General features: G+C 43.2%; 1 protein-coding gene across 4 annotated transcripts in view; it reads right to left on the reverse strand.

Moving 5' to 3' along the window:
* Window positions 1-27,356, reverse strand: part of smap1 (small ArfGAP 1) — a 150,087-nt gene that overhangs the window by 19,616 nt on the left and 103,115 nt on the right. For all 4 annotated transcript variants that reach the window (XM_080740512.1, XM_080740511.1, XM_080740510.1 and 1 more), the window contains 2 exons: window positions 23,444-23,522; window positions 15,969-16,099 (listed from right to left, as the gene is read on the reverse strand). In XM_080740512.1, the coding sequence (XP_080596638.1) occupies window positions 15,969-16,099 (131 nt within the window). In that variant the 5' untranslated portion in view covers window positions 23,444-23,522. The remainder of the gene's footprint in view (window positions 1-15,968; window positions 16,100-23,443; window positions 23,523-27,356) is intronic.

A 27,356-nucleotide genomic window follows, 5' to 3' on the forward strand; every position in this document is an offset into this window, starting at 1 on the left:
GAGGCCAGAGTTCAACTATACTCTTTCACTGGCTGCTCCTTCACTGAGAAGCTCAGACCCTGTTTTAACTATGGTGGTAGAAACTCTGCTCCTCTGATCATCTCTCCTGTCAACGTGGGCGACGGTCTCGGCGAGGACAGCGGGAACATGTTCCGTCGGACTTCAAAAAGACGAAAAACATGATGTTCCCTCCAGGAAATGATTTAGATAGGGTAAGCTATTATAAGCCCCTTCGCATTCGTCACGCGAAGTCCGGCACGGAACGTTTTGCGACGCCCAGCACAAACGACACACAAAGCCTGCCATTAACGGCAAAATCCCGATATTCCTATGTCCCGCTGTTTTGAATCCCCAGTACTCCGGTTAGGGTAAGGGTTAGGTTTAGGTTTAAGGTTTAGGCTTTGGGTTAGCATTCACCAGGTTAGCATTTACCTGCGTTGGCCGGTAGCGTCACGTGAAGTCCAACACAATGTCTGACGAAGCCCTGCCTATCGCTGAGTCTAACAGAGCTGACGCCTCCACCTCGCTGAGTCTAACAGAGCTGACGCCTCCACCTCAGACCTAGTGGTGATTACTTTGACTATAACTATATCACGAAAAATGTTGGTCGACTACCTTTTTTCACTGACAAAAACTAAATAAAAACTAAATAGAAACTAAATAAAATCTAAGCCATGATGACTAAAACTAAGACAGAAAACGTCCATTAGTCGACAATGTCTGCATCCACATTTTCTGCTATTGAATACTGTTAACAAACCTTTAAACTATAGCTGTTGTAAATGTAAAATGAATCGATTTTGAACAACTATGGATTAATTTTCGCCTAAAATGTTATCAGAAAGCCTTTTCTGATAAGAACAGACATAAAATATACTGTACTACTGTAGTACAGGTCTGCAGTCTGGGGAAATCTCGCTCTTTCGACAACGGAGCGTCGGGAGGGTTAGTGACACACCCCACGGAGGTTAGGTTTAGGGTAAGAGTTGTGTTTGGGTGTCGAAAAGATGACACAGAAACAGCGAAACGCTCCCCTGCAGTCTCTCCCTTCTTGCCCAGTCCGCAGTATATCTTCACTGTCAAATGTGTAATTTTTTTTGTAAAGTAGCCCTGCTTCATTGTACAAGACTGTCACACAAAACTAGTGAAAATAGCAGATCTATATAAGCACACAGAGCCTTGCAGATCAATTTTCAGTACCTTTTATATTTTAAAATCGTTTTTAAAATAACAAAAAAGGATGGTTTTGGAAATACAAGGTTTCCACCCGACAATGACGATATACTGTACTGTGGGTCACATGATCACAGCCTCCTGAATCCACCCTTTGTCAAGTTCCGCCCGTTGTCCCGCCCCTCTACACACTCATTGGTTGCTGTGTCTTGGTGGGACATTCGGTGGGACACTCCATCCACTACCATTTTAAGTCAGTTGTTTGGTATTGTTATTCTGTGTGTTCAATTCTAATTTCCAACTTGGTTTCAGTAAAATGGAGCTGCTCCAGTGGCAGTATAGTGACTCAGCATGTTTTGAAATGTTTTTATTTCTCAAAAAACAATGTTTTAGCAAATTCAACATAAAAAAGGCGGAACCAGGGCGGGACAAGGCATATAGAGCCTGCTGGTTGGTCAGTCAGTGAGTGACCAACCAGAAGGCTAACAAAGGGTAAATTGTAGTGGAATTACATTTCATAGGAATAAGTACAAACAGTGAGAACAGTCCCTGATGTGGACATTGTTTTGCCCAGCCCTAACACACATGCAGAGAAATAAAAGGCATACACCATACAGGGCAAAACGCTCAAGCACACGAGTGCCATGAGTGTCTGTTCTCGTCTTTCTCTCACTTATTCTCTCTCACACACACATTTTCCACCGAGGGGAACAAACTGAATTGTACTGTATGGTGTCAGTGTTGAGTCATATTTTAGTAATCTAAAATGTCTTAGTGTTAGTCTAGTTTTAGTTCACTAAATATCATAGTCTACTAAAATTACAGTCGATTTTGTCGACTAAAGTGTATTTTTTTCAGGCCTTGATGGCATTGAAATGCTTGATTTTACAATTTTTTCACAATGCGTCGCAGCGTTGTCAGCTTGTAGATCTGCTATTTTCAGAGCGCAACCAAACATAAAATTACTCGTCTTTTAGTTCTACTGGATCTCTTCTCCATTAGTCCCTCCCTAACATTTTAGTCTAGTTTTCATTTGTTGACGAAATTGTCATTTAGTCTCAGTTTTAGTCAACATATAACTTAGTTTTTATTTCTTTTTTATTGCGTTTTTGTCAGTGAAAAAAAGGTAGTCGACGAACATTTTTTGTCATAGTTTTAAGTAGGCCTGTCCTCTAAAAATCGACGAATCGACGCGTCGTTTTAAGCCCCGGGAATCGACGCCAATTGTTTGAGTCGAGGAGTCGAAAATATATATATATTTTTTATATCACCAGTTAACCTACTATACTGCGGTGCACTGCTGCTAGACTGGTGTCATGTACTTCCAATTGAGAGATGTAGCAATTGGCGAACAGTTATTTATTGTCTCGCACCAGCGTAGGGGTGAAAGTGAGACGGAACGGCCAGAAACGGCGCTTCGTTAAAACATTCGGAGCCGGGGCGGTGTTCCGTACTTAAGAGGAGAAGCACGCTGTCAAAATCCCATATTAAATAACCTGCCACAGCACACACGCACGTCCACGAAGTAATTAAACAATCTACTAAAGTCAAATTAACATACACAAGTGTAGGCTACTAGTTACATTTTCTAATTAAAGTGCTTCTGAATTGTTCCAGTGTTGTAAGTAATCCATGATGATGTTTGTAGTTTGTTTCGCTGTGTTTGCGTCCATGACATGTCCACACTGAGGGCTCTAGCTGGGAGCTGTGCCTCCAGCTATTTATGATCCGTTTCTGAAATGAATCCGTTCTCGACACCGACTCATTACTCTGTCAGTGCTCTGTGTCCCGCGACTGCGGACTGGATCCCATCGTTCATTTAAAAGAGCCGTTCAAGAGAGCGGAATCGTTCGCGAATGTCTCATCTTTACTGCACGGCAGTGGATGCTGCCGAGACGGGGCAGAGTTGATCAGCGGAGATGTTTTATTTGTTTTAACGGTGTGTTGTACATTGCTATGCAGATAATGTTTGTGCTCGCGCACCGATATCACCGAAAACACCGTGCATTCAATTCATCTTAATGTATTATTGTGTTTTGTTGATGTCGACGTTTAAAGCAAAACTTTTTTCTTTCTTTTTTTTTTTTTTTTTTACACAAAGTAGACTATAAAACGATTCGTCGACGCGTCGGAATGAACCCCTCGATTCGAATCGATTCCAAAAATCCCGAGTCGAGGACAGCCCTAGTTTTAAGTCGACGAAATCAACACTAGTGTGTGCTGTGTTTATGTGTCACTTCAGCACGAACACGCACGCGCACACACGCACAGTCACACATGCGCACACGCACACGCACACACACACACACACACACACACACACACACACACACACACACACACACACACACACACACACACATATGCACGCGTGCACACACAGCCCAGCCCTCACACATAGTGTGTAGTCTAATGTGAGTCTCCTAGCAGCACATTGTGTTGAGGTGGGCCTGCTGCAGCCAGGCTGTGAATCAGAGCTGGCACTGGACTCCTGCAGCTCTCCTTCACCGTCGCTATTCATTTATTTCTACAGCACAATACACGCACTCACACGCACGCACGCGCACACACACACGCACACACAAGAAAGGTGAGTAATGTCCACTCAGCAGGAATGAGATTATGTGTGAATTCACAGAAGCGCATGCAAGCAGCATGCTGCATGCACGGACATGACAGCGCCAATAGACTGTTAGTATTGATCCAATGTATGTGCACCGATGCATGGGCGTGCTTATACATACAACTTACACAGCCATAGAACACACCCAAAACACACATACTTGCATTATACACCAACATCTTTTCGCGCACACACATGCACACACAGCTAGGGATGGGACGATATGCGATATTATCGTTTATCGTGATAAAAAACACTCACAATAATCGTATTGTGGAGATTTAATTTATTGTGATATTGCCCTCTGTCATGCCCTGGGATCAATTAATTTGCCGAGCTGCATATCCGGTACCATTTAAACCCTCTATTGGTAAAACGTACTTATAATATACATACTTATTTTCAGTCTCTACCAAGTACCAAATCTCTTTTGCGACACGTTGTTAGCTTGTAGATCTGCTATTTTTTGGCAAATGTTCTGGCCCAGGATAATGGATGTTGAGGATATTTTGATTAACACGATAATATCATAATAATCGTGATATGAAATGTTCATATCATCCCATCCCTACACACAGCCTCCCCTTGGACACACCATCTGGATAAGCAAACCAGAACGAGCACAATGTCACACACACACACACACACACACACACACACACACACGCACACACGCACACTTTCCAGTCACCCTCCCACTGCTCCTTGTCCCTTCATGCACCCATCCAACATATCTCCCTCTTCCCCCTCTCTCTCTCCTTCCCTCTGCCAGCCATCCTGCTTTCATTCGTCTGTCCCTTGCTTAAGTCTCTCACAATCCATCCAGCATTCTCTCTCTCTACCTTTACCCCTCATCCTCCACTGCTATCCGTCCAGCATTCATCCCTCCATCTGTTTCTTTCTTTCACACTCTCTCGCTCACCCCGTCATGGCACCATGTTCTTACATGGTACAACACTTTCTACTAAAAACTGCTTTTATTCAGTTCTGTAGGTTTCCATTCTCTCTTATGTATTAATCTCTTATATGTAAGGTCCTATTGGTGGACGACACTTCTGGGGCTGAGAGGACAAAGGCATCCTCTCTGCACCCAGACAAAGATCCACATGCACCACTCAACTAAAAGTAAGGATTTGAAGTTACGTTTTTGACTACCTGTAAAATAAACCTAAGTGTGTATTCATAAAACCTTAATTGATGTGGAAATAATCATCTCTATGTTCATGTCAGACTCAATCTGGGTACTCATTTGGTTAAAACAAAGAAAAGAAAAACAGGAACTTGTTTTGGCTCCTCCCCTTTCTTAGTCCACTTCCTCCCGAGTGCTTCTGTGCTTATTTCCAACTAACAACAACACTACATGTTTAGGGCAGTCTGCGGTTACAGGAGCTGTCTTGATAAATTATGTCAATAAGAGAATTTCCTGCTGGTTATGTTTTATACTGTAGCAATAGGAGTGCTCTTCCTCAGAATTGTAAGGAGCTGTGTGCTCCATTAATGACATTTTGGCATGGCATAGCTACAGGCATGAAGAATTAAGCCATATATCCAAACCAAATGTTTATTTTTTTTAATTAAAGAAGCATGGCTGCTCATGCATTTTGGAAGATTGTGTGTTCTGTAGAGAACAAGTTCTCAGAGTCAGGAATGTCTTTTCTGCCCGTGGTGATGGGTGGCTTACAAGTCACTTTTATTTCCCAAGAAAAATGTTGTTAGATTAGTGTGCTGACATGCTGTAACCTGCTATACCTGTACCTGTCCAAGTACTCTCTACGCTGGGATTCCTTCATTACCAGGACTTTCCAGGGAAATCTTAGGTCTGTTATAACCCGTTATACAGCTATAGATACTGTGCTGATGGATTTTCTTTTTGCAGACTATGATCAGGCAAATATAAAAGAGTGCAGGTATAGTTATAGTGTAGGTGCATTTGACTTTATTTTGTTTTCAATGATTTCATCTGAGTAATCACTATACATTACCTACAGGTAAATCTGTCCTTTTCCAGAGGCAAACATGATTATAAACTGCGTTCATAAGTGCAAAATTGTAAGATAATTTGAAATGACAATCAAAATGACTTAAGTGTGTTCTATGAATCCGGTATGTCGTGGCTTAGAGGGATTTTTTTATTTACTTTTTAAGATTAAGTATAAATCCTAGAACCTTTTTATGAATGAGCTGTGCTGTGTTCCTACTACGGTACTGAACCAGGATAGTGCTACTTAGGTTCCTACATGAGTGTTCATGCATCCCTGAGCCAGCGACATCATGACAAATCGTCTCAATTTATTGTTCTTGGCAAGGAAAGTGTCTCAGACTCACAGGCTTTTGTTCTCCCTAATCAACCGGCTGCACCAGCACTGATGCGCCGCTACGCCCCTAAACCTCCACCCGAACCAGTGAGGGAGAGCCAGCTAGAGTGGGAACAAGAGTGAAGGAGGATGAGAGAGAGAGAGAGAGAGAGAGAGAGAGAGAGAGAGAGAGAGAGAGAGAGAGAGAGAGAGAGAGAGAGAGAGAGAGGGGGATTGGTGCAGGCAGAGGTATCGAGGGAGAGACAGATATTGGAACGTTAAAGTGGGAGGGGAAATGGATTGTGCATGAGGGGGAGAGAGAGAGAGAGAGAAAGAGAGAGAGAGACTAAAAAGAAAGCACATGGAAGAGGAGGGAGGACGGAGAGGTGGTTTGAAGGAGGGAATGAATAAACGAGAAAAAGAACATGGGGTTTGAATAAACACACCCCAAGAAAAACAAAGTGAACGAATAGCATATCAATGAGAAAAGACAACTGACTGCACACTGCACATATTTGTCACTGGACTGATAAACAGCATGAGAGAGAGAGATTCATAAGAGAAGCGAGATTCGACACAGCACTGACATCGGGGAAAAGAGTGAATGTGATTTGAGAGGAGTGGGGAGAGTGCAATGAATGAGAGAACGAGACAGAGAGAGAGGGAAAGAGATGAGGGAGAGAGACAGAGAGTGAGCGAGAGAGTCCTAGGGCGAGTGAGAAAACCAGAGAACAGAGGGAGAGAGAGAGAGAGAGCGAGAGAGAGCAAGGGATAACACAAATCCTCCCCTCCTACATGGCTGTAATCGCATTTTTATAATTGACATATTTGCAGATAGCAGAGTCTTCTCCAATCCCACCTAATAGCTGTGTGCACGCCATCAGCTGGCTGCTGCCTAGGCCCATGCATGTGGGTGTCCCTGGCTCTTCCCGTGTGCGACACACCATTCACACTGTAGGAGCAACACCCACCTGCTGAATACCAGTGGTGTAAAGTAACTGAGTACACTTGTACTGCTTGAGTATTTCCAATTTCCGATACGCTTACTTCTACTCCACTACATCTCGGATCCAAATGTTGTACTTTTACTCCTCTAAATGTATTTGAAAACTTTAGTTACTACTATTTATTAACCACTTTAGCCCCATTTAATACCTAGGTTATTTGAAAATAGACGATCTACAAGCTCACAACGTGTCGTGAACATTTTGCACTTTTACTTTAGGTACTTAGCCTACATACAATACATTTTGATGCCAACACTTTCATACTTTTACTCAAGTACATTTTGAATTCCAGACCTTTACTTGTAACAGAGTACTTCTACATTGCAATATACTTTTACTTAATCAAAAAATGTGAGTACTTTTTCCACCACTGCTGAATACCAAGCTGTGTGGATGCAGGGTGTGTGTGTGTGTGTGTGGTGTGTGTGTGTGTGTGTGTGTGTGTGTGTGTGTGTGTGTACTACAACAGTACCCTGTCCATGTGTGATTGTGTGTGGGCGTGGGTGTCTACAGTAGATTTTTGAATGTATAGTACGGTGCATGTGCGCATGTATTCAGCCTTCCAATGCGTGGTCGGGCTCCTCTCTCCTGCAGTGTAAAATGTCAGTAAGTTTCTGAGCACTAGTGTCTTTAGAGACAGGCTTCGCTCGGAGGCTCAGTCACACAAAATGAAAAAGTTAAATTGTAGATGTATTTGCTGAACACCTCCACCTACTCGACTATGACTGGGTATCATTGGAAAATTATATATTGGCCCACTGATACCTGGGTTTCAATACCAATAAATTAACACAACATCGCTGTATTGTCTCTCTATAATTGGGGTTGAAAAGTAGTAGCCTAGTACTAAACAGTGGAATAAAGTGTGCATCCCCGTTTCTCCAGCCCACTAACCACCTCAGAGAATTATAGCAGACCGTCCTCTTGTGGTTGTCAGTGATATTCGCTTAATATCCTCATTTACTGGTGTGCCTGGAATTCTAATAGTAATAATTGCGACCGTAGGTCGCAGTTTAGTATGCAAACGGTCACAGCTTGGCCGTATCTCTCTCTAACGCCTGACACTGTGGTTCTATGGGGTTGTCGCTCTGACATCATGCTCTGACATCACTGTGATGAAGGGGGAACCACTCTTAACAGAATGGGTTTGCCGCTCTGACTTCACTGTGATGTCACACTAACAGAATCTTTTATGCCCATATACTGTATGGAGTTCCCTGATGTCATCAATATTAAACCCATATCTAACAGGACTTCACATGGGAATTCATAGGACTTTCACATAACGAATAACTGAGTAAGCATGTTTGGGCTCTCACAGCATATCTTGGAACATGGATATGGGTACCATGGGTAACCGGCCCGATATACATCATATAAAAGTATTCACAAAGTATAAAGGGTTAGGGTTAGTAGATGTGTAGATGTCCCACCCTACTACTGGGGAATTTACACATTCACCAATCTATGTTATTTCAAAATTGTCCGCATTTACCGTGAAATATGTATAAATATATCTCATCAGCACTTTCAAAATATACAATAACATAGTCGTGTGACAAAAGAGCTGTTAAGCACTGAACGCTGGGTCCGTTTTTGACAGTTGGATGTGATTCGGTCGGTGCTCAAAAAGCCATTCGCCACCCGGCCCTAGGACTGACTACTGCTGCGATCGCGTATCTGTGTGGACAGATGATAGGATGAGGGGGGAATTAAAACGTGTGGGTGGGGGGAGGTGAAAATAAAGAGGAAATAAATTGGAAGTCAGGTTAGAGGGAGTGGAGCGGAGGAGCTGTGGAGGAGTTGAGAGGTGGTGGTGGGGGCTAATCGATCCAGGGAAGAGGAAAATGGCGAACTGAGAGAGAGAGGGAGAGAGAGAGAGAGAGAGAGAGAGAAACAGAGAGACAGAGAGAGAGACAGAGAGAGAGAGAGAGAGGGAGAGGTGAGAGGAGATGAAAGGTGGGTGGGGGGCTGGCAGTGGCAGAGGGGTGAGTGCAGCTACAGCTGCCTATAATTGTTCTTCATGCCTGGGTCTCTAGTGAGCAGTAGGCTTGGACGGATCCCAGGTGGCATGGAGCTGATGTGGGCTGTGTGCGCGCGCGTGTGTGTGTGCGTGTGCACGCACGTGCACAACAGAGTGGCAGAGACAGTGGAAGAATGAGACGATTTCCAGCTCAGGAACAGGTCATGTCACTCGTGCTCTGTGAATGAGAGAGCACGCTCCCCATCAGGTCACTGCTGATTTGTACCCTGTGTGTGTGTGTGTGTGTGTGTGTGTGTGTGTGTGTGTGTGTGTGTGTGTGTTTGTAAATGTGCAGTGTTTGCAATGGGTGCAGTGTGAATGTGAGTGGGTTTGCAAGAGAGTTTGTGGGGTACTGTGGCTGTGTGCGTGCATGCATGCCTGCGTCAAAGGTCATGCTAGAGGGACTGCAGTGGCATTTCAAGAACCCCTCCCCGACCCAAAAAACACTATGTTTAATTCAACAAGCACTCTGGTGTTTCACGCTTCCTCAGTACTTTAAACAAAAGACTGTTGGAGAGATGTGGAAAAAACAACGAGGAGAAGTGGGGGTGAAAAACACAGGCGGTTATTTCATCGACTGTTCTCTTGTCTATCCAATTTATATCACGCACATGTACACTGCGCGGCACGCACGCACGCACGCACGCACACACGCACACACGCACACACGCACACACACACACACACACACACACACACACACACAGAGTTGTGTTTCTATTACCAAAGGGTTTTCTTCACTTTGATAACGATGCCATCTGTGATGCCTCAATATCAATAAGTATTTATGATGACAGACATCCCGATGTCACAAGATGAAATAAGATCTATGCAAATGTACGAAAACGTTTTCTTTCTTTTTAGGAGGATCCAATTATCGTTCACGTTTTCTTTCCTTTTTATGTTCGCCAAACCTATGCTGACAATGGTGACAAGATGCAGATTTATTTTTCTTCTTTTTTTTTTTTATATGACAATGTGTTATGGTGAGATTTCTTAAACCCTTCCAACATTAAATGTGTGCTTCCCATACAGTAAGTAGTAGTTTTACATTCATGTCATCTATCATGGCTAAGTGGCTTAGGTACATATCATAAATACAGTTTAACAGCAGTCGGGAAACTCATATCCACATTAGACTCGCATGTCAGTTTCTAAATGCTTCACTCAACAGAGACTGAGGGCCAGATTTCATTTCTTTTCCTGACTTCCATTATAAATTAAAGTTCAATATTTCAAAGAAATGAGTGGAGGACTTACTTCAGCATGCATTTTGGCTCTGATCGGGCCAGGAGTTTGCGAGATTACTTCAGGACACACGCACATGGTTTCCAAAAACAGTAGGCGTAGGTATTTTAATTGCCATTCTCACTTGCTGTTCTAACAACTACCTTGCATTTACAACTCCCCAGATGTATTGGTGGGTGTAGCTCTCCGATTGGCTGGTAATGTGTGGGTACTCGGCTAAAGTGTTTTTTTTATCTAACCTCCTCTGGTGGACAAGTCATTACTTGTCACCTGTATGTATGTGGCAAAGTTATTTTAATATAAACTTGAATGCTATATATGACACTGGATCAAACGTGGCCCTAAAATGTGAGCCATATGAAAATAATTTACACATGTCTTTACGGCATCCAGTGGAACTCCCAGCCAGAGAGAGTCGCTGTTCCCCACCCTGTGTCTTCAAGTTCCTCCTGGGTCCAGCGATGCCAAGACATCACCAATTGACCGGGTTGTTTGTTTCCACTGGTTATGGCTCACTGGTTCGTCGTTGGAGGCGGGGTCGCAGTCGGAGAGTCATTCCCGGTTGAGATACGTGACCCGTCGCTGCCCAGTGCCTGTTTCCTCCCCGGGGGTCTTCGTTCCTCTTCTCCTGGGCCCTCTTTCGTCATGTGAAGCAGGATCTTACTGCAGCCTCTGCTTCCTGGCGTTCTCCTGCCCAGCACCACCCTGATCCCAGGATGTAACGACTTACAGGCCCACCCCTCGCCTTCGCCGGTGACAACACCAGGGGTCCATGCATGGTGGGCCGTTTCGCTGTGGTGGGCCGCCCAAGCTAGTGACGTGGTCCAGTGACACCGAGCAAACCACTGCTTGTGCCCTCTGCTGTACCTTGTGCCAGAGCCCTGACAGCTACCCCTGACTGGTGGACTACAGTATGGGTGTGATGGAGCATCTGTTATGATGCCTTGCAGCCAAATTGAAACACATGTCCATCACTTGTCTCCATTGTATGTGTTCACACTGTCTTGATTTTGCAACATTTGACAGTGTAAAAGTTCCACCCATAATAATTGAACACAAATGGCATAAACACAAGCATTACACCAGGGCAGCAAAGGCTAATTGTGACCTGCAAATGTGTGGTGTTGGTGTAGCAACGGATGTAAAAAGTGGCCTCTCTACCTTCGGAGACATGGTTTTATAAAAAATAAAAAAAGATGTACATGTTTATTTGACAGGGACAATGTATCATGTTATAAAAACATTAAATCGTTGCATTGCACAGTATGTGGGGTTTCTAGTCAAGGCAAATTTAAGACCCCTGTCTCTGTATGTGAATGAGAATCAAGTGGGTTTATTTGTACTCATTCAGGGGTAACTGGAAGACTTGTCCCCATTTTTTTCGCGGACCATTCGCCTCCAGCAGTTCTTGTATTCTTGAATTTCTGAGGTTAAGGTTCGGTATAAGGTTAAGGTTAGGCATGGTTTTACTGAGGTTAAGTTTAGGACTATGGTTAGGTTCACGCATACAGTAGTTTTACAGAGGATAGGTTTAGGAATAATGTTAGGTTTAGGCATAGTTTTTGACCCAGGGCGAGCGTTCTTGTATTCCTTATTCAGAAACAAGCAGCAAAATGTTGGCGGCGTGTCTGCAAGACTGTGCAAAATAACAATACAGCAATGGTAATTGTAAAAATCTAAAGAACTAGAAAAATAATATGAGATAAAAAGCAAAACACCTTATGGGGGATGGGTAAATGTTTAGAATTAGGGAGGAATAATTTAGTATCAGATATACTGCAGTGATGTTACTAGGTTTTCAATGTAATGGGTCCCGGGACCCACAGGTGGTCATTCAAATGGGTCCCAGAAAAGTTTTATGAGTCCTCAATATAAAGTTTACGCACGCAAAATGGCGTCGGACGTCGGTGGAATCAAAACATTGACGTTTCTATCGCCTGTTTAAGACTTTCTACGAGGATTTTATTTGTGTTAACGTAGGGTAACGTAGGATGCTTTCACCCATGAACAATGGTGGTGTCTGTGGAATTTCTTTTTTTTGGAGGCGCATCCCCGGGACCCCAGGACCATGACATGAATGAGTCCCTGGGTGACATGAATGAGTTTTTGATGCGGGATGCGCACGTAATGACATCACTGATACTGTGTATAGAATTTGTGATATACACCTACTCTACTGTTTCATCAACAGCGTTAAAGAGTGCTTGCATGCAGTTCAATATTCAATGTTTCCCATTGTAGAGGGAATGTCATGAATGAGCAATCGGTGGTGTTTATCTCCTTCTCTGTCTAAAGCAGAGCTACTCTCCCTCCTGTGTAAGTGGGTGCTGAAGCCTAATTATAACAGCAAAGAGAATGACTGTACTGGCATGGGACTATGAACTATGAAGACGTGACTTGCCTCCAAATCCATACGACCATACCCAACATGCAGAGAGAGTTATACAAACTAGTAAGACGCCTCAGGGCGACATGTACCTGTAGCTGACCTATGATTTCCTGAAATTTAGTGTTACTGGAGAACACTTACTTACAGAACTCCATGCTCTCAAAGTGAATTGTTTAATAAAAAATTAACCAGCTTCAACTGTTGAAGGTTACTCTCTCTCTCTCTTGCAGTAATGGCCCTCATGGGTGATTTGTACTTAAACTGTGCATGCATACTCCTTGGACGCCAAGTAAACCCATCTGACATGTCTCAAATCGCACCCTAATCGCATGTCATAGCGCCAACAGGAGGCCGATCTTTGCAAAAAAACAAAACTCACTTTTTGCTACAACTCCTACAGATTTTGTCCAAAACTCACACAAATCAGTATACGTAATCTCTGGGGGCGGCAGTGGCTCAGGGGTAGAGAAACCGTCATTAGAACACAAAGGGTCCCCAGTTCGATCCCGGGCTCCCCCAGAGTTAGTGTCGAAGAGTCCTTGAGCAAGACTCTGGTTGGTGCCTTGCATGGTTTCCTCTGCCATCGGTGTGTGAATGTGTGTGTGAATGGGTGAATGTAATGCACAATCTCTGTAAAGCACCTCGGATAAAGGCGCTATATAAATGCACCATTTACCATTTATGTGATCAAGATGTATATAAGTTCAATTTTTCTGTTCCCATTTCAAGTGGCTATGACCCAAAGTTTGCGGGCCCTGGGTAGGCAACCCGGCATGGTGGCGACCTGTGCTCAAATGCACACTTTTCTAGTTAATATAGTGTAGACCTTAAATTTGCTATAAAACCCATTATACAGTAGGGAAGCAAGTGCATCAACGATGAGACCTATAACAAATGCCTGAAACAAATTAAAATCGTCCACTTCATTCAAATGATGAATGTTCAACACTCTTGTTCCAAAGAGATGGTCTGACCAACCCTTGTGACCATGCAGGTTAAGAGAAATTGATGTTTCATATTTGTAAGACCTGGTGCCGAGGAGGCCAGCTGTCTCTGTCCCGAAAAAAAGTAGACCGGTCACAGCTCAGTTCATGTTGCTACAGTACGTGCATAGAGCGGACCATAGCTCAGCTTACACTGCATATAGCAAAGCACAAGACTAAGCTCCATGGGCAAGGTTATCAATGTTAGCACACAAAGCTCACATTTCCACATCATCTGTGGTGTCTGTGTGGCCATTGTTACAGTATAGGCATATAACTATATCTCAAAGGAAACGGATGAAGGACAGCAATTCTCCCACTACAGTAAAACCGAATAAATATTTTCAATTAACCTTTTGAGATGTATAGGGTAGGCAATTGTATGTAGGGATATTCAAGTCAAGTCAATAACTTCTAATTATTTCACTAATTGCCTGAAAGCCTTTTCATTTGCGCATTGTTATGGGAAAAAATATATTTATATATTTCCATCAGCTTTTTATAAAGGAAGATTGAAGCGTAAAAACAACAAAACAGCCAACCTCAAGCCCCAAAGGGCAAGACGTCTCCCAGCGGGGCAAAAGCACTCTGAGGTATTAGACACCTCTTATACACAAAGAACTTTTCTCTTCTAATCAGACAGGTGGGATGCAAAGTTGTACAGAAATTATTTTGAACAAAACTTATGCACTTATGTGTGGCATTTCTATAAATGTCTGCCACTACACAGGGAAGCCACACGCTGTTAAGCTTCTGAGTTTCGTTTATTGAGGCATGATCAACTCAACATCCATCCGATCTGACACTTCAAACTAGCCAGAGAGCACTAAAAGGGTTACCACTTCATGGACCATCTTGAGACATGCCATGCATCTAGAAGAGAGTGGTTTGACATTAAGGTGGTAGTTACAGTACTCATGTACTATGGCAGAGAGCTGTGCAGGGCTTTGGTGGTAGACCACACCAATTAACAAACATCAAGGTCAAGCTCCGGCTTGTGTTCCCCATCAGAAAGTCCTGTTGCAAGCAACAGCTTTTCAGCCATAAATGGAGGGTCTCTCTTCGTGTCCCTGCAGTGCCTAATGACACACTGCAGAGAGAGCACACTAGGTGTCTGAGTGGACTTCTCACAGTGGGAGAATGAACGGTTAAAAAATACAGTGTGCTGGAGACTGTACAAACACATACACTGACAGTGTTTGTTAAAGAAGGCTGCAGGTTTCAAACAAGCCCTCCCACACATACATAATCTCATACAACATTTCTTTGACTCCAAGTTATTTGTTTTGTACATAGTTGTTTTGTAGTATATTTTCACTTAATGATGTCTGTGTAATTGTGTTGCTCTTAAACATACATGTCATCACTGTAGTGTGTCAGCTCACTGTATAATTTTTCCATCAATCCTTCATTATTACATCATTTCCTGCTAGCCCTTGTTTCTGTCTCTGCTCTGTTCTATGGGTTCAGTGTCATTCATTCATCAATTCAGCCATCATTCATTGTCCACTTTCATCCATTTCTATACTTCCTTCATTCTGGCTTGTTCATCCTTCCGTCTCTCCCTCCATCGTTCTGTCTATATGCAAGTGCACTCCCGGGGACATGGCGCTAGTGTATCTTTGGTATGACCTGAGGCCGTTGCCATGTGGATCCCGAGAGCCACACGATTCAATATTTTATCCTGCAATGTGAAGGATTGTTCCATGCCGGAAAAGGTTAAGAGTGACAGAAAGCCGTCCTGTCTGTCACTCTGTCCGTCTGTCTCTGTCTCTCCAAGGATGTCGGTGAAATAAGTTCCACAGAGGAGACACATAGAAAGACAGGAGACACTTTATTGTAATACGTGACTGTCTGTAACTCCGTCAATGTCACTGGCTCTGTGCGTGTGTGTGCGTGCGAGAGAGATATGCTGAGACACACACACACACACACACACACACACACACACACACACACACACACACACACACACACACACACACACACACACACACACACACACACACACACACACACACACACACACACACACACACACACACACACACACACACACACACACACACACACTTTTTTGCTTGTCAGAGCGACTACAGATTCCCTGTGCTGCAGTCTGCCGGTGGTGATAAGCTGACAAAGAAAGCATCTCTTTGTGTGTGTGTGTGTGTGTGTGTGTGTGTGTGTGTGTGTGTGTGTGTGTGTGTGTGTGTGTGCGCGCGCACTACCTGGGTGAGCTTTGCGCTAGTGGATGAAGGGAGGGGGTTGGACACCATTGGTCCAAAGATGTCCAAGTCCTCACTGACTGGTTGAGCGCTGCTGGAGGCACTCCCACTGACCGTTCCACTGGCAGGAGCATCTGAGCCAATTAGAAATACGAAAGACAGAATTAGAAATAAGAGAAAATAACAATAACTAATTAACAACAACGCTTAAACCCTATGCACTGTACTTACTTGACTGGGGTCCCACAGGGCTCTATATTTGGAGCCCTCTTTTTTTCCCCCTCTAGTCTAAACCAATCCATGTAACAGACTCGCAGTTGCTTTACATTATACTTTTATTTTGTTGTTTATATCTTTGCATTGTGGGTTGCCAGGTGCTTTTAGTTTGAAGGGTCTCTTGTCAAACTCGGGACAGGAGTGCACCAGCCACCTTGTTTGACATCAGTTTCACCTGTGTTGCTGAAGGGCTGTGGTTGGTGTTGAAGCAATAAAACTGCCTCTTGGTGAGAGAGGAGAGGGCTTTTAAGGGAAACTGAAAGTACCGACGGCAAAATGTCTGGAAATGGACAGATAAAGGTAAGGAGGACGGATACAGGACGGACATGAACAAGACTTTTGGACAACATGCCTTGGTCAGTCAAACAAAGGCTTGCTAGCAGAACTTAGCACATACTGAAATGGGGACTAGGTAAATGTTTCTACACTGTGATAATTGTTATTGGTCTTATTCTTATTTTTATGCCGTTCTTCTTTAGTTTTCACACGTAAAACATTGGTCAACTCATCTGTCAGGCATTGCCTTTTATTGTCCCGCTGGGTCCGCTACAAGCCATCCATCCATCCATCCATCCACAGTATTAGCACGCATGTACCACACAGTCAAAACATTTTGCAGGGTTGCACTTGCAAAATGTTGAAAATGAAGTAAGTGTTCTCCAGTAACACTTAATGTACAGAGGCAGATCATAAAGAAACTGATGTTAGATGCATAGACATTGATAGGATACTTGACAATGGAAGATGTGCGGATATGGACAAATCACTGCTTAAACTGGAGCCAAGATGAATTCACAAATTAGATGCCTTGTTCCGAAATGGTTTAACTGAGGAACTTTCTTTAATGTATTCGTTTTATTCTGTCCTCACTGATTAAAGAAAGATGTTTGGTGTTCTGTAGGAGGAAATACAACTGTTACCCGAGTTGTGAGCTTGTTGATCAAGCAAAGAATGTCACCCATCATGTGGTGTGTCAGTAATACTATGACTGTGTTTGTGCCTTTCAGCATTGGGATCACGGAGGCACAGCCATAGAGAAATCCAGCCTTCACAAAATCACATTTGGACCGATCCGGCCTAAAATGAGTTTGACACCTCTATGTCATTTCAACCCTCTAATATAATTAGAGGGTTGCAATATCTGTTCACAATCATGCCGGCATGATGAGGCCTTCACCTGGCTACAATCCCTGCTGCCGTGATGTCTGGAAAGCCTGGGTGTGACTTCCCATATAAATGTGTTTCAGTTACAACCAACTCTCTTAACCCATTTAGGCCTAGAATTATTGAATGCTTTAACCAGTGAAAAATAGCAGATATACAAGCTCACAGCGCGGCATAGCCCCATATAGAATCTCACCCGTCGCTGCATACTGTTGTGCTCCGAGACGAGGTCCTATAAAGGTTTCCCCGTGGGGGGGGTCGAACACCTCCAACGTGGTGTATTAGCGGCCCCTCTGGTCGAATGTCTGTTCGAATGCAGCGACGGTTGGGGCAACGTTCGACCAGAGGGGCCGCTAATGCTGCCATTCCGGCTGCAACTTCTAGGCTTGTAAACATTACCGGCTGACAAAACTAGCGATTTTAACGGATTGTTTTGTGCCCTGGTTCATGTTTTATTGACCCTGGTTAGGTTATCACAGTCTGGGAGCTCGGAACTACCTTTACTTTGTGGATACAATTTCGGGAAGAGTGTTTTCTACCTCAACGTTGGAGGCGTTCGACCCCCCCCACGGGGAAACCTTTATAGGACCTCGTCTCGGAGCACAACAGTATGCAGCGACGGGTGAGGTTCTATATGGGGCTAAGCGCGGCACCGAGTGCCGCACTGCGAGCTTGTAGATCTGCTATTTTTTTTAAATCGTGAAAATTTGAATTTTGACCCGATTCTATAAGTGTCTTTTGAATCCTTCTAAGATTTTTTGAAAAACCCTATGTTTCTATGTCAGCAATCTGGCCAGCCATCGTCAAAGAAATGGTCCTTTTCACTTAATTGGAGCTCAGTTAGTCTGTTCTCAAGAGACTACTATGTCAGTGGTTCTCAAACTTTTTCATGTGAAGGACCCCCAAAATGATATTTATTTGGCCTAGGACACCCATCTCCAAAATATTTAGTTCCAGGGACCACCCAGAAGCAAAATTTGAGTTACAAACGTTTGCTTTGAAAATACATACATTCAAAGATTTGCACACATTTTCACGACTTAAAAAAAAAATAGCAGATCTACAATCTCGCAGCGCGGCACTCGGTGCCACGCTGTGAGCTTGTATATCTGCTATTTTTCACTGGTTAAAGCATTCAATAATTCTAGGCCTACATTTAATTCACTAATAATTTACACTTTGAACTAGCAGTGTTTGTGAATTGGACCTTTTTGCACTGACTGAGGCTCATTTGCATAGAAACCGTCCAATTTTGCACCAAATGTATGCCTATTACAGTACCTAATTAATATACATTCAAATAGCACCAAGACACCATTTGCTTGGCAACACAGCTAAAGGTGCAATTTATCCTTTGCGTGTTAAATGCACATGATACCCTGTGACCTTCAACACAGCAGGGGTGCATGCTGAGCCCTCTCCTCTATTCCCTGTACACATGACTGTACGGCCATGCACAGCTCCAATGTCATCATTAACCCATTTAGTGTAGACCTGGAAATTCACACGTGAATTCAATTCGTGAATTTGTTCCTGAGAGGGCAAAAACTGGTGCTAGTTTGTGCGTGTGATTTCTGAGCCATGCCAATAAAAAACCCACGGACACAAGTGAAATGTCTGTTCTGTCCTCGCAGCATGAGAGCTGGAGCTGTTAGAACTCTGAGCAGGAGAGGACAGCATGTACAGAGAGAGAGAGAGAGACGAGAGAGAGAGAGAAGAGAGAGGAGAGAGAGAGAGAGAGAGGAGGAGGAAGAGAGAGAGAGAGATGGAGAGAGGGGAAGCAGTGGGGGGGAGTGAGAGAGAGAGCGAGACGGAGAGAGAGTGCGATAATAAAATATCTACAATTCAACCATTTACCGTGTGAACAGGGAAACAATAATATACAAGGAAGATTATTTTGAACGAGAGATAGAGAGTAAAAAGAGACACTGCGAAAATAAAAGGAAGATTAGAGAAGCCAAGTAGATAGACTTAATGACAGAGAGATCAGAGGAGAGAGTGATGAGGGTGAAAAATAAGATTTGGTTTCTTCAATTACTCTGCTACCCCCCCCCCCCCCCCCCCCCCCCCCGACACACACACACACACATTCACCAGTCGCCATGGAAATAAGTAAGGGTGGGAAAGCGTCCTATCAGTCCTTGCGGTTGGATGGATGGATTGTCCCCCCAGTCTGTTTATTATGGGATGGCTCCACTTCTTGAGCCTGCTCTGGGCCTCACCATGGAAACCACACACACACACACACACACACACACACACACACACACACACACACACACACACACACACACACACACACACACACACACACACACACACACACACACACACACACACACACACACACACACACACACACACACACACACACACAGTTGTGCCCATGCAAAAATAAAGATATCATATTTGGTATCCAGTATTTTTCCACAAGAAAATACATCTTTATTGAAATTGTTTCCTCGCTAAATTAGCTTAACGCTCTCACAGAGAGGGAGAGAGAGAGAGAGAAGTGAGAGAGAGACAGAGAGAGAGACAGACTGACACTTTCACAAAGCGGGAGCACAGGGGAGAGAGGAAGGAGGGGGACGGAGAGAAAAAGAAAAGCCACTTAGAGCAGAGTTTCTCTTATTCAGTGAATGGCTTTTTTTAGCACTACATTTTTTTAACCTGTCAAATACAATGTCTGGTTAGGTAAAGTTAAAATACTGCCCACGAATACACGTAAAATGTTATGGCATCAAATTCAATCACAACAATCAAAAGGTCACAGCAAGACACCATTGGTATATTACAGAGGCAGAGAGCTCCTCATGTATGACTTCATTAGCCTGCATACTCCCTATTTGACTTCATGTCGATCAGCAGAACTCGCATAATATTTTGTAATTTCCCATTTTAAAATACAACAAGGGTGTGTACTAGGGGTGTAACGATACATTTTAATAGCGATTCGATACATATCACGATACATGGTTGACGATACGATACATGAACGATATTGGTTCATTCATGGTGATACGATACGATTCGATTCAATGATTTAAAATCGATATAGTAACTATTTAGCAAAGAAATTAAATTTGTGTGAAAGGTGTGGATAGTGCAGGTTTTTAAGGGAAACATATATTATTATGGATATAAATAAGTAAATACAGTGATTATCTGCCAAATACATGGACATTGTATATTGACAAACCTGCACCTTGACATGAACCCAGAGATTAAACACATTTATCGATGGACCAGTGTAGCTATATGGAAAGGAAAAGTAATTAAACCCCTCCTTTTATTTTTTTCTCCTTAAAAATGCTAAATACAATGCACAAGTAGGTAGTATCGATACAATCGATTCTTTTCACTGCCGATTCGATACGATACAAAATAAAACGATACGGTTTGATTTTTGCTGTTTTCATTTCGATATACTTCGATTTTTTAAGTTAAAAACGATATTTCGATACAGTTACTATATCGTTACACCCCTAGTGTGTACCGATTTAGCCTTTTCGTATGTTGACCACTGACAAAAGTCAAGTCAACTTGAAAAGGGCTTTATTTGGAATCTTTGGGACTACATGCCACTAGGTGACAAAGCTGGAAGGTTTTTGGGTGACCTCATTTTCCTCCCTAGTGTGGCCCAAATGGCCGACCACAGCACTGAATAGAAAGAAGGCTACTAGAAGCAGTATTGCAGAAAAACAACCAGGATTTCACAATGAATCCCAGACATGTTGACAGGCACCAGCTTCTCCTAGTGGGAACTGGTATACAGACATAGGGGAGATTGTATTTACTGGTACTGACAGAGTGAAAGGAAGCAGAGTAGAGCAATGAAAGGATGGAAGTGAATATGGCCTAACTATGTGAATGTCCCAGGTGGTGTTGCCAGGTTTCGCGAGAGAAACAAGCAACCAGGTCTATGAAAACAAGCCCAAAAGAAGCGACTAGGCAACATGAGCTGTTTAAACCTACCACGGCCAATCTACAAAGTTGCGATTAAATAAATACAAATATTGAAGAAAATGTGAAAACGTTTAAATATTTTTAACTACACTTGTATGGGGGTCCCTGACTTTTTAAGATGGGTGGTCTGCAGACGAATGCATATTAATTTGGAGGTCCTTGACATAGTAGAGAAAGATATCTGCAATAAAGCAGACAGCCCGCAACACTCCAAGTTAGATGAAGGCTTTTAGGTGCACGGCTCAGAGAAGCATAATGAGAAAGAAGTGGTAGCCAGCACTCAAGGAATATCCTTTTTAGATGATTTTATTTACCTCAATGCATGGACAGTATACGGACACGTTTCGGCCCTTCGGCCTTCCTCAGCGTTGCATCATGCAACGCTGATGATTGATATTCCTTGAGTGCTGGCTACCACTTCTTTCTCATTGAGGTCCTTGACATGAAAATGTTTGAGAACCACCAACATTACACAGCAAGCCCAAAATAAGCAACTACACTTTAAAAACGCAAACTGCAACTACCAATATTTCTAAGCGACTTTACAGATTAACAAGGCCAAAGTTGCTTATATTAAGCAGACAATTGGCACAGGGCCTGGTATTTCACATATTGAGTTAAACCTCGTCCAGTATACACGGTTGAGGTGAGCAGTGTTTGGATATTGTTCTGCATTCTCCTCCTTGCTGGCACATGCCCCGATCGCCAAAGAACCATTAAAATAGCGATTGATCGGCCATGGATCGGATCGGCTTGATATGAATGTAATTAATGTGATCGGATCGGTGATCGGTTCCCAAAAACCTGATCGAACCATTTCTACCTCAAAAGATATGGGTTTGAGTCTATTGGTAGTTTAAAGATTCAGGACAACTCATGGAGGGATGACTACAGTATTTATACTGCCTGGAGAAACTTTCATTTTTAAATATCATCTGCCGACAGTATTGGAGCGATGGCCTTTCCAGTGAGCCTTAATGAGGCTCCACCGACTCAACTGCTGCTTGACTCCGGGACAGAGCGGCCTCTCGACTCCCTACGCTGAGTTGGCGGCACCGGATCATTGCCAACAGATCATCTCACAGATTGCCAAATGTGTTCTATCAATGACAAAGGAGGGAGGCATGCTGGTGAATGCTAATGCTTAAGGTTTGGTCAGTTAGAATATGATCAAAAATGTTCTCTTTCTGGGATATGTAACTGGACTTGTAGACCGCATATTCAGCACAAACCAAGGATGAGTCTGTCTGGAACATCTTCCCCACACATTACAAATGTACCGGCCTCCCGGGATATATGAGCTGCAGAAGTCAATAACACATTTTAAAATGATATTTTTCAGGATTAATTTAGTGTAGCCCTAACCCCTAATATACGGTATATGTAGCACTTATAATGCCACTGCATTATTGTTGCTTTGTTTCTATAGCTTATTTTTAAAATGTATATTTTATGTCAACTGCAGAAATCAGAAGATTTAATAGTCCCTGGACTACATAAGTCGATAGATAAAGCAAGCAAACACGTTTACAGCCTTTTGAAAATACAGAATTAATACAAACGTACACATGCATTATAATCGTTATAATCTGCAGAGTGCTGTGCAATTATAGTTGAGCACATTATGAACCATTTTCTAACAGTAGAACACCATTTCTTACAGTATAAGGTCAAATAATACTGGACACTCAGATACATTGTTTTAAGTAAATAATATTATATTAATATATTATAATAATTGTATAATGTATCACAATGACTGTTATAATGCATTATAGTGTGATTATAAGTTACTATCGGTGGTCATTAATAGTGGTTATAGTTATAACCACTATTAATGGGTCAAATTCTGTACATAGTCACTGCCTGAACACAGATTCTTTCAGTGGTGGTGGAGCAATATTGTGGACTTTGATATAATATTACAACTCCTGGTGAAGAAAATGGGGTCTGGACTGCTTCACGCATGGCTTGTTTCTTAATTTTTACTGCCATTCCTCACTTTTAATGATTTTTGCTTACTGCGGTGGGAGAGAGATGGGGTGATGGCCAGTCAATTGCTCAGGTCTTACCCAATCCTAGCAAGTCCACTGCCGGCTCCGTGATCCTCTTGGGGCTGGCCCTGGAGTCACACTGAAGATCATCCCTCTTCTAAGAGAGAGAGAAAGAGGAATAGGGAAGGTGGGAGATAGAGAGGGGGAATGAAGAGATATGATGTGATGGGAGATAAAGAGAGGGAGAGAGGTGGGTAAGAGAGAGGGAAAATGAAATAAAGAGCAAGAAAGGTAAGAAATGAGAGACAGGATGAGGGAGAAGGGGGGGTAAGTATAGAATGATAAAGACAATGAGAGAGTGGCGTTAAAACCCAGGTTATAAGAGATCTACAACATCGGTAACAGAGAGCCCCCTCCCACACACGCACAATGATCGATGAGGGCACATTAGAATCAATGTCGTCTCAATCCGAGACAATGAAAACAATTACCGAATCCACGCCTAATCAACGATTCGTCAGGCCACCTCGTGATGCATGTGGGACTGCGGCAGCTCGAAAGAGCGGAGGCACGTTTGGAGCTGGGGGAAGGTCGTTTGCACGAGGTGACGAAAAAATAATCGTTTGGCGGAGCCGATTGGGGCCTGTGACAAACGGGGTTAGAGAAATTTTCAAATGGCATACTGGAGTCCCATAACGCTGCATCCCACGCAAGAGCGGCAGACCAAGAGAAAAACAGGCAGAGGTTGAAAGAGAGAGAAAAAAAAATCTCTAAATGTCACACATGCCTTTCAGCATTGTGACATTAGGACTGTCTCTGGAAGCTGACAGACACATCCACGTTTTTTTATTTTTTATTTTTTTTCATCACAAGATTGGTTATCGAGGGACGGAGGTCTTTACTCGTAAATTGTCTGTCCACTATAGTAACGATGGACTGACTCCTCCCGGTTTGACAGCCAGGCCGGTTGGTGACAAGCTGTGATTGGCTGTCAGACTCAGTTGAGGCTGAGGAGATGATGTCGTAATTGGAAAGGGAGGCTGGCAATCGATTGAACCCCACCCCACCTACGGAAGGTGAATGTAGTCCTCGACGTGACGCGGAGTTATCAATCAAAGCCGCTGCACAAAATGAAGCATCGAATTAGTTCATGCAGGACACGCAAGTCAGAGCCAGCTGTAATCATCCATGCATTTCTATGCACCAATTGATTGAATACTTTATTAGCATGCTTATTAACAGAATAGGTAAAAGGTACAGTCAGAGTTTATGCTAAAAGGAGGACAAAAAAAGCCCCAGGGGCTTGTTTCCATTGTGGTCCTTACAGACAATCTCACAACAAGATGGTACAGATAAATAAATGTCTTCCTTCTACACCGATCCCTGCTACACCACACTACTGCTGGCAAAGCCTTGCCTCCACGACCCCAGCCTTCACCTTTCTATTTCTAGTTCCTTTCCTTGCGTGGCTCAAAGGTTAACTGAAATTCAATGTCTTTCTTTGGGCCCACTCTTGTATACAGTTTATATCCGTGCTCTGCACTCCTCGTTTTAGCTGTTTCCATTCGTTGCAATATCAGAACATTGTGGTCCACAAACCCTGGTCATCTGGGACTACTTGTTGTCCTGGTTTTCCTATACCAAGTAACAGTCCCATGATTATTTAGTACCTGATTAGACCAGTGAATGCACCTTTTTAAAATATTTTTATTTGGAATTTTCTTCCTTTATTTGGATAGTACAGCGGAGAATGGCAGGAAACAGGGAGAGATGAAAACTAGCAGTATCATGTATCCCACATTGGAACCACTGGCCTGGTCACAGAGATTGTAGCCTCGGGATCCAGGCATTTCAAGAAGAAAAGCCTGGGCTAGCTCCCCCGTAACTGTGGTTCACGATATTTTATATAAAATATATGTAGCCGTTCAGATCAGATCAGTATTGTTCATGTGAACTGGTTTGTTTAGGCTTATCCATTATAATTATAAAATCGCTATGATTTATCACTTGTTTTCCACCGAGGATCACATCCTGATTTACTCAAAGCAGACAGAAGCAGGAGTCATGTCCCCCTCCGCGTCCATTCCAGACGCCGGAGGACCCGGTGAGATTTGCCGGGGGCATAGAATGTCCGTGCTAGCTCAGAGATTTGTGACCAGACGTTTACCAGCTCAAATTGCTGGAAATTCAAGGTATGTCCGAGTGGCAGTGGGTATGGAAAATGTGTTTGAGAAAAGCAAATTAGAAATGTGCCCTCCCTCAGCAACCATGATTGTGCAATGGTGCAGTTGAGCAAGGCACTTTTTATCCCAAATTACATATCCCAGAAAGAGGTTCATTTGTCACTACTCATACTGTGCTGACTTAAAGTGTCAACAAACCAAACTAGCGTAATCTGCCTTGGTGTCACATTAGCTTGCTGTCAAAACACTTGACAGAAACAGGCATCAGACAGTGTCTGTTGGACAATGCAGAGGAGGGGTGCCAAAGTGTCCTGTGTGTGCACGACAGCAGCTTATGTGCTGTCTTGTCTCGTCACATCGGGTTGTGAAGAAAATTACTGAATGGATAATTCTAACAATGTTTTTAGACGATGATTTCTGAGGAAGCAAACAACTGAGGATGTTCTAGTGCTAAGAGAGACATCTGGCGAATGCGAAACAACACAGCTGCCTTCACAAACTGACAACTGTGTCCAACACGACACAGACGCTTGTGCTGCAGTGCGTTTTTAATGTTAAAGCATAGTCTGTTGGCATAACAAAGTGGTTGACACAGGATAGCAGCATGAATGTGTGAGGAGGCAGGGATGCCTTGATCCTGCTCAAGGGCACTCTGACAGGAGACGTGGCTGCAAAGGAAAATTTGCATGTGACTTTCACTCAGGAGGCAGACCGAAATTCACCAAATACTAACTACCAGCTTCATGCCACGTGAAATCATTTAGACTGTACAACACTAACAATGCGTATATTTTATGTGCACATCGAAATGCCATTTAACTCTTCCCACGCTTTGAACGTTCACGTTCGCCCGATTGCGCAAGACCTTACCGCCAATACGGCGCTCGTTCGGTTCGTTCGTCTGATGACTGTAAGCTGATGAGGGGTCGCGCGGCCGTCTACTGTAAACACATTTTCCGCGGTGATGGTGTAAAAAATCCATTATGCGTTAGATCAACGGAGAACAATTCACTTCCTTGTTGATTTCCTCTGGCTGTAAGGCTCTGGGGCCAGTGACTGGTCTTCTTCTTCTTCAACACATAACAGGCAAATTCACATTCATTCTCGCATGACGCCGCCCTCTGCTGCCTGGCAGACCAAAGTGCACTATTGCACAACCAAAAAAAATAAAAATAAATAAATAAATGTCTGTCTGTCTATCTACTATAACGTCGCAAAGGTGAGCCGCTTTTTGATGGCGCCAGACCCAATAAATAAATAAATGATCTGGCAGTAGGAGAGAGAAGGTGTTGGACCAAGTAATGCTTAACATCTGTATGTGTTAAGCATTCATTTGATGTGTTACTTGTGGCTGTGACAATAGACTGTACATTCTCTTGTTGATTGAAGTCACTGTATCCTACAAGACTAAGCCAAGGCGTGGCCTAGAGTGTGGCAGACCATCACAAATGAAAAAGTATTTTTCCAAATAATAATAATCGACCAGCAAATTATCAATGAAATTAATTCAGTAGTTTATTTATTAATAAAACAGAATTTTGTTCTGCAGTGAAGGACATGTTTAATCTTGTCAAGGGCAAATCCTGGTTGGCGCGACAACACAACATAATCCACACACGTTCCCGAGTTGACAAACAGAACAAAATGGGTTTAAAGTGCAGCGTGGTAACATAACAACATTACACACCCGACAAAACCTGCCTCCCATGAGCCTATAAGCTAGAAAGCAATCACAACCAGGCAAGCACACAGAGGCACTCGAGAACACACACATACGCAAAACTGCACAAACACACACCAATAAAAAA

Source organism: Nannobrachium achirus, assembly GCF_963921795.1.
Source record: "Nannobrachium achirus genome assembly, chromosome: 13".
Taxonomy (NCBI): domain Eukaryota; kingdom Metazoa; phylum Chordata; class Actinopteri; order Myctophiformes; family Myctophidae; genus Nannobrachium; species Nannobrachium achirus.